The sequence below is a fragment of the Taudactylus pleione genome, unplaced genomic scaffold (genome assembly GCF_031769625.1).
Source record: "Taudactylus pleione unplaced genomic scaffold, aTauple2 ptg000500l, whole genome shotgun sequence".
NCBI classification, from domain to species: Eukaryota; Metazoa; Chordata; class Amphibia; order Anura; family Myobatrachidae; genus Taudactylus; species Taudactylus pleione.
In genome coordinates, this window is record NW_028284902.1 from 2,106,987 (window position 1) to 2,120,990 (window position 14,004).

The 14,004-nt window shown below is 44.3% G+C and overlaps 1 protein-coding gene across 1 annotated transcript in view; it reads left to right on the forward strand.

The window, feature by feature from the left end:
• The window catches only part of LOC148501832 (putative methyltransferase DDB_G0268948), a 29,205-nt gene extending 16,080 nt beyond the window's left edge, over window positions 1-13,125 (forward strand). Inside the window, exons 6-7 of the mRNA XM_088449903.1 lie at window positions 9,775-9,912; window positions 10,243-13,125. Of these exons, the coding sequence (XP_088306029.1) occupies window positions 9,775-9,912; window positions 10,243-10,330 (226 nt within the window). The 3' untranslated portion in view covers window positions 10,331-13,125. The remainder of the gene's footprint in view (window positions 1-9,774; window positions 9,913-10,242) is intronic.
• The last annotated feature ends 879 nt before the right edge of the window (window positions 13,126-14,004 follow it).

Sequence of the window (14,004 nt, forward strand, 5' to 3'; positions counted from 1 at the left end):
AGCCAAGCAGCAGCATTGAGGACAGACTGGAGAGGGGAGAGAAGGGATTTGGGGAGGCCAGATAGGAGAAGGTTACAGTAGTCCAATCTGGAGATGACCAATGAGTGTATGAGGGTTTTAGTGGCATCCTGGGTGAGAAAGGGTCTAATCTTGGAAATATTTTTAAGATGAAAGTGACAGGACTGTGAGAGATTCTGGATATGTGGTTTGAAGGAAAGGGAGGAGTCCAGGAAAACTCCAAGACAGTGCACTTTGGGGCTAGAGGAGATAGTTGTGCCATCAATTGATAAAGAAATGGTGGGAAGTGTGGTTATGTAGGGGGGAGGGAAGATGATAAGCTCAGTCTTAGACATATTAAGTTTAAGAAATCGCTGGGACATCCAGGAAGAAATGGCAGAGAGACAGTTGGAGACATGAGTGAGGAGAGAGGGAGAGAGGTCAGGGGAGGAAAAGTAGATCTGAGTATCATCAGCATAGAGATGATATTGGAGGTCAAAAGAGCTGATTAGTTCACCTAGTGAGGATGTATAGAGTGAGAAGAGGAGAGGTCTAAGAACAGAACGTTGGGGAACACCCACTGCAAGAGGCTGTGGGGGAGAAGAGGAGTCATGAGAGGAGACAGAGAAGGATCGGTCAGAGAGGTAGGAGGCTAGCCAGGAGAGGGCAGTGTCACAGAGACCAAGGGAGTGAAGGATTTGCAGAAGGAGAGGGTGGTCCACAGTGTCAAAAGCAGCAGAAAGGTCAAGGAGAATGAGCAGAGAGTAGTGGCCCTTGGATTTAGCAACAAGGAGGTCATTGCTGACTTTTGTGAGGGCAGTTTCAGTGGAGTGGAGAGAGCGGAAACCAGACTGAAAAGGGTCAAGGAGGGAATGAGAGGAAGAAAGGTGGTAAGGCGCTTGAAAACAACACGCTTAAGGAGCTTGGAAGCAAAAGGGAGGAGAGAGATGGGAAGGTAGTTGGAGAGAGTGTTAGAATCAAGGGTTGTTTTTTTTAGTATGGGGGAGACAAGGGCATGTTTGAATGCAGATGGGACAGTGCCTGATGATAGGGAGAGATTAAAGAGGTGGGCAAGATGGGAGCAGGCAGAAGGAGAGAGGTAGCATAGGAGACGTGAAGGGATAGGGTCAAGGGGGGAGGTGGAAGGGGGGGAGGACTGGATGAGAGACATGACTTCCTCTCCAGATACAGGGGAGAAGAAAGTTAGAGTCGGTAAAATTGAAGGAGAGGGGTGATCTGGGAAGAGAGGCTGAAGTGGATAGCAGGGGGACAGGTGGGGTTTGATGTCCTGACGTATGGAGTCAATTTTAGATGTAAAGTAGGTAGCAAAATCAAGGGCAGAGAGTGAGGAGGGGGTGGGCGGAGGAGGGAGTTGAAGGTGGTGAAGAGATGTTGGGGATTTGAGAACTGAGAGGAGATGGAGGTTCTTGAAATATGACTGTTTAGAGAGGGAAAGGGCAGCACTGTATGATGAGAGCATAAATTTGAAATGGAGAAAATCAGCCTTAGAGCATGATCTTCTCCACTGTCGTTCGGTACTTCACGAACACTTTTGCAGGTATCTGGTGCATTTGGAATGCCAGGGTTGAGGTGTAAATCTGCGAGGGTGAATAGTGATCGCTGGAGCAAAAGACTCCAGAGCAGAAGTAAGGGAGGTATTGTATAGAGAAATGGCTTGTTCAGGGCAGGAGAGAGAGAGGATAGGGGAGAGAATTGAGTCAAGCTGGGAAGAAAAAGAAATGGTGTCAATAGCGTCAATGTTACGCTTAGTGATAGTGGCCTTAGGAGGTAGAGGAAGGGAAGGAGAGAGGGATAGGTTAAAAGAGAGAAGGTGATGGTCTGAGAGGGGGAATGGGGAATTGGAGTAATCAGAAATATCACAACATTGAGTGAAGACCAGGTCAAGCGAATGCCCACTCACATGGGAGGGTGAGGAGGTCCATTGGGAGAGACCAAATGAAGACCTGAAGGTGAGGAGTTTGGAGGCAGAGGCTTCTGTGGGGATATCAATAGGAATATTGAAGTCACCTAGGATAATAGAGGGAAGGTCAGAGGAGAGAAAGTGAGGAAGCCAGGAAGCGAAGTTGTCAATGAATTTGGAAGGAGGGCCAGGGGGATTGTAAATGACAGCTACTCTAAGGTGAACTGGTTGGAAGAGGCGTATAGCATGAACCTCAAATGTAGAGAAAGTAAGAGATGGTTCAGAGGGTAGGAGTTGGTAGAAGTAACCGGAGGATAGAAGGACCCCTACCCCACCGCCATGTTGACCCCCAGGCTGAGGGGTATGAAAGAAGATGAGGCCCCCAGAGGAGAGAGCAGCAGGGGAAGTGGTAGAGGGTGAAATCCAGGTTTCAGTAATGGCTAGGAGATGCAAGTTTTTAGAGATGAAAAGGTCAAGGGTGGGTACGAGTTTGTTACATACTGATCTGGCATTCCAGAGGGCACAGGATAGAGGGACAGTGTTTGTGGGAGAGATGTGAATTAGATTATTTGGGTTGCTGTAGCGAGAAGGTGAGTTTAATATGGGTGACCAAGATGAATGTAGTGGACAGATTATGCGGGGACCAGAGCTGGGAAGGGAACCTGTAGGTGGTTGGCAGGGAGGGAGTTTAATATGATGGGGGTGGTATGGGGTGACATGGAGAGGAGGTTTGGAGGAAGGATTATCAGTGGGGTAGTAGAACAAAGGAGGGGTAGAAGAGAATGAAAGTGTAATAGTGGGAGAGGAGAGGGAGGATGGCAGACAGAGGAGGGGAGATAAAGGAAGGAGGAGGTGGAGGAGACAAGGGGGAAATGATATAGGTGGAAAAAGGGGGTAGAGCAGAGTATTAGGTAGACAGTGTGGGGAGGGGGAGGTACACATGATAATGGTGTGGAAGAGTTGGGTAGGGGGAGGAAAACTAGATGTGGGAATAAAGTATGAGTGCAGAGAAGCAAGTAACAAGGAAAATGTGCCTGCAAAATTTCCAAACTATTATTGAGCAGAGGAAAAGAGGAGAAATGGAATATTAAAGTAAACTGAATTAGAAGACAGATGACAGGCTAGGAAAAGAAGAGAGGTGGGAAGATATTATTTCTAAGACATATACTAAAATTGGCACTGAATACAGTAAGCTATGAGTTGTTTGTGAAAAGAGCGAGTCAGTACAAATAATAACAGGTGTAAGTTCTTATAGTGAGCAAACAGAGGCCAGTGAAGATTGAAGACAGCAGTTGCTTGTAGTGTAGATATTGTGAACTTACATTTCTTGATGGTGCCTAGCACAGTCTGGGGATGGTTTCTTGCACTGTCGGTGGATGGTGTCTATCACTGTCTGGGGATGGTGTCTATCCTGTCTAGGCATGATGTGTAGCACTGGCTAGGAATGGTGTCTAGCACTGTCTAGTGATGGTGTCTAGCATTCTCTAGAGATGGTGTCTAACACTGTCTAAAGATAGCGTCTAGCACTGTCTGCAGATGGGGTCTTGCACTGTCTGGGGATGGTGTCTATCACTGTCTGGGGATGGTGTCTATCACAGTATAGGGATGATGTGTAGCACTGTCTAGGGATGGTGTCTAACATTCTCTAGAGATGGTGTCTATGACTGGCTGGGGATGGTGTCTAGCACTGTCTGGAGATTGTGTCTAGCACTGTATGGGGATGGTGTCTAGCACTGTCTGGGGATGGTGTCTAGCACAGTCTGGGGATGGTGTCTAGCACTGGCTAGGGATGCTGCCTAGCAATGTCTATGTGTGGTTTATAGTACTGTCTAAGGATAGTGTATAGTACAATCTAGGGATGGTGTCTAGAACTGTCTGGGGATGGTGTTTAGCACAGTCTGGGGATGGTGTCTAGTACTGGCTAGGGATGGTTTCTAGTATTCTCTTGGGATGGTGCCTAACACTGTCTAGGGATTGTGTCTAGCATAGTCTGGTGGAAGGTGTCTAGCACAGTCTGGGGATGGTGTCTAGCACAGTCTGGGGATGGCGTCTTGCACAATCTGGGGATGGTGTCTTGCACAGTCTGGGGATGGTGTCTAGCACTGTCTGGGGATGGTGTCTAGCACTGTCTGGGGATGGTGTCTAGCACTGTATGAGGATGGTGTCTAGCACAGTCTGGGGATGGTGTCTAACACAGTCTGGGGATGGTGTCTAGTACAGTCTGGGGATGGTGTCTAGCACTTTCTGGGGATGGTGTCTAGCATAGTCTGGGGATGGTGCCTAGCACTGTCTAGCGATGGTATTTAGCACTGTCTAGGGATGCAGTTTGCACTGTCTGGGGATGGGGTCTTAAACTGTCTGGGGATGGTATCTATCACTGTCTGGGGATGGTATCTATCACTGTCTGGGGATGGTGTCTATCACTATCTAGGAATGATGTGTAGCACTGTATGGGGTTGTTGTCTAGCACTGTATGAGGATGGTGTCTAGCACTGTCTAGGGATAGTGTCTAGCACTGCCTGGGGATGGGCTATATCACTGTCTAGGCATGATGTGTAGCACTGTCTAGTGATGGTGTCTAGCATTCTCTAGAGATGGTGTCTAACACTGTCTGGGGATGGTGTCTATCACTGTCTGGGGATGGTGTCTATCACTGTATAGGCATGAAGTGTAGCACTGGCTAGGGATGGTGTCTAACATTCTCTAGAGATGGTGTCTATGACTGGCTGGGGTTAGTGTCTAGCACTGTATGAGGATGGTGTCTAGCACTCTGTTAGGAATGGTGTCTAGCACTCTGTTAGGAATGGTGTCTAGCACTGTTTAGTGATGGTGTCAGTTTCTTATGAAATAGATCAAGAGATATGCGTATATATATATATATATATATATGTAACTCTGGTATCAACAGGAGTCAATAGGAGTGTGCAGGATGTGAATTGCTGGAGTGTATCTAGCACTCTATAGGGATGGTGTTTAGCACTGTCTCGGCATGATGTCTAGCACTGTCTAGAGATGGTGCCTAGCACTGTCTATGGATGGTGCCTAGCCCTGTCTAGGGATGGTGTCTTGCACTGTCTAGGGATGGTGTCTAGCACTGTCTAAGGATGGAGACTAGCACGCTCTAGAGATGGTGTCTAGTACTCTGTAGGAATGGTGTCTAGCTCTCTCTAGTTATGGTGCCTAGCCCTGTCTAGGGATGGTGTCCAGCACTGTCTAGGGATGGTGTCTAGCACTGTCTGGGGATGGTATCTAGCACGGTCTAGGGATGGAGTCTAGCACTGTCATGAGATGGTGCCTAGCACTGTCTGGTGTTTAGCACTGGTGTTTAGCACTGTCTAGTGATGGTTTTTAGCACTGTCTGGTGATGGTGTCTTAAACTGTCTGGTGATGTGTCTATCACTATCTAGGCATGATGTCTAGCACTGTCTAGAGATGGTGCCTAGCACTGTCTATGGATGGTACCTAGCCCTGTCTAGGGATGGTGTCTAGCACGGTCTAGGGATGGGGTGTCTAGCACTGTCTAGGGATGGTGTCTAGCACTGTCTAAGGATGGAGTGTAGCACTCTCTAGAGATGGTGTCTAGCACTCTGTAGGGATGGTGTCTAGCTCTCTAGTTATGGTGCCTAGCCCTGTCTAGGGATGGTGTCTAGCACTGTCTAGGGATGGTGTCTAGCACTTTCTGGGGATGGTATCTAGCACAGTCTAGGGATGGAGTCTAGCACTGTCTTGAGATGGTGCCTAGCACTGTCTAGTGATGGTGTTTAGCACTGTCTAGTTATGGTTTTTAGCACTGTCTGGGGATGGTGTCTTAAACTGTCCGGGGATGTGTCTATCACTATCTAGGCATGATGTGTAGCACTGTTTGGGGATAGTGTATAGCAATGTATGAGGATGGTGTCTAGCACTGTCTAGGGATAGTGTCTAGCACTCTCTAGGGATGGTGTCTAGCACTCTATTAGGGATGGTGTCTGGCACTTTGTTAGGGATGGTGTCTAGCACTCTGTTAGGAATGGTGTCTAGCACTGTTTAGTGATGGTGTCTAGTATACTCTAGGGATGGTGTCTAACACTGTCTAGGGATGGTGTCTTGCACTGTCTGGGGATGGTTTCTTGCACTGCCAGTGGATGGTGTCTATCACTGTCTGGGGATGGTGTCTATCCTGTCTAGGCATGATGTGTAGCACTGGCTAGGAATGGTGTCTAGCACTGTCTAGTGATGGTGTCTAGCATTCTCTAGAGATGGTGTCTAACACTGTCTAGGAATAGCATCTAGCATTGTCTGGGGATGGTGTCTGTCACTGTCTAGGCATGATGTGTAGCACTGTCTAGTGATGGTGTCTAGCACTGTCTGGGGATGGTGTCTAGCACTGGCTAGGGATGGCGTCTTGCACTATCTATAGATGGTGTCTAGAACTGTCTAGGGATGGTGTCTAGTATAGTCTGGGGATGGTGCCTAGCACTGGCTAGGGATGGTTTAGCACTGTCTATGGATGGTGTGTAGCACTGTCTAGGAATGGTGTCTAGCACTGTCTATGGATTGTGTGTAGCCCTGTTTAGGAATGGTGTCTAGCAACATTTTCATTCAATTAATTCTCCCTTTTGTCACAGCAACTGAGTCATCACTGGGGCATCAGATGTGTTGAGCTGCTTGGTTCGCTCCATGACTCACAGAATCACACTAATCACTTGGTGACATGAAACAGTGTTTTAAACATTCTAAAAAAGACAAGTGGGGGAATTACTCATAGCAAACAATCAGCTTCTTGCTATCAATTATCCAGTATATTCTACAAAATGATAGGTAGGATCTGATTGGTTTCTATAGGCATCTTCTCCACCTGTCCTCTTTAGAAGGATTGATACTCCCTCTTAATTGGAAGTGCGCCACCTCTTTCCTTTCAACTGAACCCAGCATGACCAGTGTCAGCACTGAGCCTGTGCAGCTAGTCATTGAGATGTGCTTGACAATGCTGACCACCAGCAATAGGCTTAGGGGTATAGTTGTACTGGGGAATGAAGGATCCTCTGTGCGAGTGCAATAGCAGGGGATCATGAAGAAGGGGTATTATTGGCCACCGAAGGAATGTGACTAACCCTTTCAGAGGCATAATTAGCCATTTCATGGTCAGCCTCAGAGAATTCCTGTTTGGCTGCATCTCAAACCTCCATTAGTGTGTGTGCAAATTATGTTTTGAGCTTGATGAGTAGGATGTATAATGTACAAGTTGTTTATTTCATTGCTCCACAAAATACTAATAAAATCAGAGATGTATAGCTGCCAACCTCAGGTTCATTTATGTGGCATTAGATGTGTCTGTACCTCCATTCATCCTCATTGCTTCTAATCAGCAGACACCAGGACTTCATACACTTTGGCAGAAGAGGAGAAAGGTAACGGGGGGGAAAAGTAGAAAGAGTGAAACTAGCAGAGAGAGGAGAAGGTGAAGGGCATGAGGGAGGTTATTAGGGGTTAATGGAAAAACACAATAACAATGGTAGAGGCAAAGTGAGAAATAAGTGTACATACAAAATCAGAGACAGACACACAGAGGGGGAAAAAGGAGCAATCACACACAAAGATTACTCATAGAATCACACATACAAAGTGGGGAGACAGAGACACATATGGGGAGACAGAGGGTGAGAAATTGCATAGAGGAAGAAGATAGGCTTCTGCAGGGAGGAAAAATAAAGAGAGAATGGCACATAGGGAAGGAGAAAGACTGCCACAGAGAGACTGGCACAGACGTGGGAAGAACAGAGAGACTGGTGCAGATAGGAGACTGACAGAGAGACTGGAGCACAAGCCTGTACAAACCCAACACACCCCATGGTGTGTCTGTGGTCTCTGCAAACTTCTCATTTTCAGATCAGAGTCATGGTTTTGGAGTTTTCTCCAAATCATCAGTAGTTTCACATCTATGATTTAGGCCTAGGTCACGCTGATCCACGGAAAGAATGGTTACAATTAGATTCAGATGTGATTTAGTCACATGTATTAATGTGCTTTCTATGTGCTTTTTGCTCTTTTATAAATACAATTTACTGCACTTGTGGCAAATGTTACCACAAGAAAAGAAGGTTGTGACACATTCAAACATTTTAAACATGGCATTAAAATGTTATATTGCAATATGGGAACAACCTTTTTATCCTATTTTTAAAGTGTACTGTTCAGGAGTTAGCAGTAAAAAACTGGGTTAATAACAGTGATGAGTGAATTTCCTCAGATACAACGTTTTCAGCGGTAGTGATATAAAGTTTCTCTGTAGTGTGTACATGAAACTTAATTCTAGTCCAAAGCATTTCTAGTCGGGTCTCCCAAAATTACATGACGACATATTGACCAGATTCAAGGAGGCAGAAAGAGAAACTTGCAGGATTTTTACTGTAAAATTGTTATGTTGTTTGTTTGTATTGTCTGATGATGGTATATGCAAATCTCTCATCTATTGTGGATACAGGTAATAGCCCTGGTTTATTACACACAAATCTGCATAGAGTACTAAGAAAAGACAAGTTTTGTAACTTGTTTACTTAATATTGTCCAGTCTAGAAGTTAGTGTACAAAGCAGAGCCCAGCTGCAATGCTACTGTGTAAACCAGACCTCAGTCCAGTGGTTAATAAAGAACATAATGTCCGGGCTGTGGCCTAATGTACGAGGAAGGGTCCAATATGGTGGTTTGAGTACAAAGTAGAGTTTGGTGGTTAGTGTAAGATTTAAGTTAATGTCACGTGAGGGGTCCAGTATCCAAAGTTGGTTCTGGCAGTTATATGTAAATATGAGTTGAGTTGGGGGAATCGGTATGATTTACTGCTGGACCCCTGCCCGGCAGTTGGAATTCCAACAGCAAGAGGCCGGCAGAGGAGGAAATCCCAATCGTTGAAGGTAAGTATATACTAACCTAATTCTAACCCCCTAACCCTCCTTTAGAGTGCTTAACCCTAACCTTCCCCCCCAGTGCCTAACCCTAATCCCCCCTCTAAGTGCCTAAACCTGACCCCGCTTCCCTGTCGCCTAACCCTAAGTCCCCCCTGGGAGCCCTAAACCTAACCCTCCCCCCCCCCTGCGGCTGTCCTCAGCGGTGCCCGACATCCCTTCGATCGGAATGCCAGGCGCCGGTCTCCCGGCGTGGGTTGAATGACAGGCATCTTGATTTAGACGCCGGTAATTTAACCCTCACCGGGATATGATAGTCGGGAAGCCGGCTGTTGGGATTACGTCTACCGGCTTCCCGACTGCATAACGAGTTGGGAGCTAGGGTATGGTCCGGTCTAGTGACTAGTGTACAATTTTATCATGGGTTTCGAAGGACATATTTGCTCTCTAACTGGTTATGTCTACACAGTAAAACACATCAATATGCTGCTGAGAAGGAATAGTTGTATTTGGTAGTCGGGCAGTGTGAACTGTAGATAGTGCCGGTGAGCACTTGCTGAGAAGGAATATTTGTACTTGGTACTTGGGCAGTGTGACCCGTAGATGGTGCCGATGAGCACTTGCTGAGAGCACACAATAGTAAATGCAGATGATAGCAGACAGCACATATTCAGCTAATGAAATTTCTCACTGGCCCTCAAGCCATGTGCACAGTAGTAGTGGGTCATTCCAAAATAGGAGCAGGAACCAGAAACATAGGAGACACTAATAACTGACTGAAGACTGAAAGGCTGTCTGAACAGAAGTTATACCTGGCTCCAAACGAGATCCATGGGACTTATGCCACTGTATATATAACATTGAATATTCATTATAAAAGTCGCTGAGCCTTGAAATCCTATAATTAGTATAAATCTGCCTTTGCTCACCCTCCCAGTTAGTAATCCTTTGCCTGCCTTCCTTTTGTCTCTTACAGGATCACGGACATACCAGTCACAGTGCAGATGGCTATAGCAGACATTATGGGCTTTATCCAGTCAGTATATATGTACGAGGCATTTGCGGAAAAAGATCCGGCCGGAGCAGCAGAATTCCTGATACAGACTGAGCAGAAGTACGTACATGGGCGCCCACAAAGGGGGTAGCGAGTAATAATTACCCAGACCTGTTGAGGGGGCCAGCTGCTGAGGGGAACAAATGCCCCCCTTTGCAAAGGTTCTGTTTTGAAACACTTTATTAAAGTTGCACAAACAATTTAAAACAGAGCCTTATTGAGGGCGTTTAAAAGTGATTTTGTGCATAATAAAAACAAATTGCACAATACAACCTAACATCAATAAGTATTACACAAAAGCTACAAATTCAAATAGTATAAATTACATTTTTTTAATAAATGTAATGATATATATTGCAGTACTTTGCTGAATACACTCTATTCTTTCAGGTTCCAAGACATACTAGGAAAACAGGCTGATTCTACTGTGATGAATGCCCATATTAAACACTATTGCATCCTGGCTTGTAAGAATTAACACGGTGACCACAGAAACACAATCATGACATCTTCAATTAGTTTCTTCTTCGGAGAATAAACTTTAGACGAGTTACATAACTAGAGTGGGAGGGAATTTATTATGTTGCATATACAGGTTGTTATTGTTCATGATGAACTACTGCCTTACACTGTTGCCTTACTTTTTAACTAATACCCTTTTTACATAGAAAATGGCGGGTCGCACCCAGGATTTGTACACGCATCCATCCCTGACACTGCCTGTCTGAGACTCCTTTCAGAATGGCAGCCCGACCCAGCAACAATGTCATGACGATGACATCACTACCATCACTGCAGAGCCGCCGGTGGAGATGAGATCATCTAAAAGTGCTGGCTTTCCCTATGCAGTAAACGGGACCCAGGTCACCTCAACCCGGGTTACCCGTTCACACTGCACCGCGAGCCAGGATGAATTTGTGTTCAACCCTGCTCGTTACCCTGAGTTGAAATGCCGGGTTGCTCGACCCGGGTTATTTCAATGGGGCCCTTTCATACTGCACAGTAACCCGTGTTATTTGATGGCAGTGTGAAAGGGGTATAACGTACCTGAGTTGACTCCAGAGAAGTTTTTGATAAACATATAGAAGGTGGAAACTTTAGTCACCCCATTTGTAGTAACACATCAGTTTAATCCAGTGATTCCCAAACTTTTTTGAATCACGGCGCCCTAGAGTATCAGCATTGTTTTCACGGCACCCCTAGGCCAAAAGTTTGTTACTGAGAAATTCAGAAAAAATTTAGTAAAGTAGTAAAGTGACTTAAATTGTACTTACCTGTCATCCTTAGGCTCAGTTATGTGGTGATGGACAGGTTTGTGCTTCTGTTTGTCCACATTTACATTACATTGACCATAAATAATTTGATTTGGTGCTGGACCACCATCCTGAGGCACCCCTGCAATTGTCCCGAGGCACCCCAGGGTGCCACGTCACTCAGTTTGGGAACTACTGGTCTAATCACATTTTATTATTTCCTATTGATCCATTAGAAAATAATAAAAATATAAAGTTTATAAATAATCCAGCAAATGATACTTGAAACATTGGCTAATGCCTCAGACGCCAGGGCCAAAAAATTGAGCCTTCACTTTCATTAGTCTACTTTGAACATTAAGGCCCGTATTCAATTAGAGGCGAAAAGCCAAGATCCGTTAAAAAGTTTAGCGGATTTCGACTTTTCGCCATTCGGAAAATTTCATCCGTATTCAATTCCAAAGAGTTTTCGAAAACGCAATGCAATGTAATAGTCTAAAAAGATTTGCCTCTGAATAGCAGGCTAAAAATAGTGCAGAATTCCGGTTTTGGGGTGCCAAGGTGCGGAAAACACCCAGCACCCTGGGACAGTCCCCCAAAGGATAACTGCGTTAAAAAAATCTTTAAAAAAATGAAGAACCCAAAAATGACTTTGAAAATGGGGGTGAAAAAATACAAAGTCAGGGTAGAGACTTTAAAACTAGCGAAATAGACTTTTGGGGGGGGGTCTACAAGTATGGGGGAGGTGTTTTTTGTTTGCAGCTGCTTGCTGAAGGTGCATTTTTTAAGTTTTTTAAAACTTCACTTTAGCGATTTTAAGTCATGCTTGCACCCTTTTTCAAGTACCCCAAATTTGACAGGACTACTTATTGTCTCCAAAAAAAACTGCTTAATGCTATTCTTCACCACTTGTGCAAAGACGCTAAATAGAGACAATTGACAGCACATAAGTACCCTAAATAGCTTCAGTAGGGCTCTTCGGGGGCCATCTATATTGATCCCCAATGTTAGTGCATCTTTTGGGGGTGTCAGGCTGATTTCCCCATATTTGACAGGACTTTTCGCATGTTAAAGTTTGCTGGGGCACGTTTTCGCATCTTTTGGAATTGAATACGGCGAATAGCGGGGGCGCGCACAAAACGTTTCCGCATCCAAAACAGGCCAAGTCAGCGATTAGTACGGCATGCGAAAAAGTATCGTAGCCGCAAAACTAATTGAATACGGGCCTAAAAGTATTAAGAGATGTGCGCTGACCCCCTATGTTTTGGATTTGATTTTAGTTCAAATTCATCATTATGTTTTGGTTTTGACAAAACCACCCTCAAATGTTTTGGTTCAGATGCAGTTTGGATTCCTTTGGATAAAAAAATCGATTAAAACAGCTAAAATCATGTCATTTGGACCAGGTTACATGCAATCCAAAAACCGAGTTTGGTTTTTCATTTCAAGTTTGGAACTGATATCAGAACCGAGCCAGGACTCTGTTCCACTTGGAACTCAAAATTGATTCCGAACTGGGACTCGATTCAATTCGGAACCCCTAAGTTCGGGTTTGTTTGTATTTTGGGAAAACTGAACCGCTCATCTCTAACATCGGTAACTGCTCTGTGAAGGTTTGCATCTATTTTAGTACATTTTAAATAAAAATAAATAATAAAAATTGATTTATTATTAAATTTACATATTTTTTTATACAATTATATATTTATTCCTAATATCTTACCAAATGTCCCTGCAATGCTGTAAAATATATAGTTAGGAGGTGTGGCTGTAGACTTAGATTCCAGTGAAGTAACAGAATTTGGATTATCCCTGCAGTCTACTCATTTCCACTAAACACAAAAGACAAATAGCAAAGACCAGCTGTAAACTGTAACAAACACTCAGGAGTTATCTGTCATTAGCCCCGTCTGAGTAATGCTGATTGAATTTAATATGTTATTTGTTTGTAATTGTTACAGTGTTATCTGTTTTGTACAAATGCTTTACAGGATGATTCCATTTTAACTGTTATATTTAATAAAGCTGATATTTTCCTAAGAAATGTGGCAGTTGGATATCCTAATTTCTCATGTAGTGTTAGATTTATGTCTATTTATGTATACTATGATTATATTTTGTGTCTTTAAATCCATAATCTAATCTGTGACTACGATCTTGACCTCCTCCTATAATACTGTAATTGAACATATGCTTGTGACCCTGACTATTGATAAATTTTCAAAAAAATATGGTAGTTGCTCAAATCAGCTAATTGCATAACACAGGTGCTTGTAAAGGGCGGGGTTACACTGAACACAGAAAAAAGAGATTTGCCCCCCAGCACACTGCAGCAAAAACAATACTTAAAACCTACATGATAATAGAGATTTAGAGGTATTAGTTACATACATTTGCAAATATATGAATAAGCGCCAGGCCTATCGTCAAGGCTCCTCTATACTGGTGTCCCTAACATTAAGGGGTTCACATCCGAGAAGCAAGGCACCCCAAAAAAATTCCAGCCAAGGGCCATCCCCAGGGCATCACACGAAAAAGGGAAAAAGGTGATAGTGAAGTGTAAAGAAAAGATGTGCAAGGATAAATCAATAAGTGTTAATGAAATGAGAAAGAATTAAAATGACATATATAATATACAAACAAATAGAAAAGTGATAAAAGTATTCTATGTGAATTAAGAGGTGATGCCATGAGAAAGGTCCAGTCAGAACACCCCCGGGGGCCCCACTCCCAAACGCTCTCCCCAAAATAATTATTGCTACATAATGGTAGCACCCACTTTCCTAGGGATTCCAGCTCTGGGCTGAGCAGTTTGGAGCTGGATACTGTTATGGCAGGTGGATCCCATCCTGTATGTCCCCCTGCTATACCATCAGCACCCCTGCTGGTTCAGCCTGGT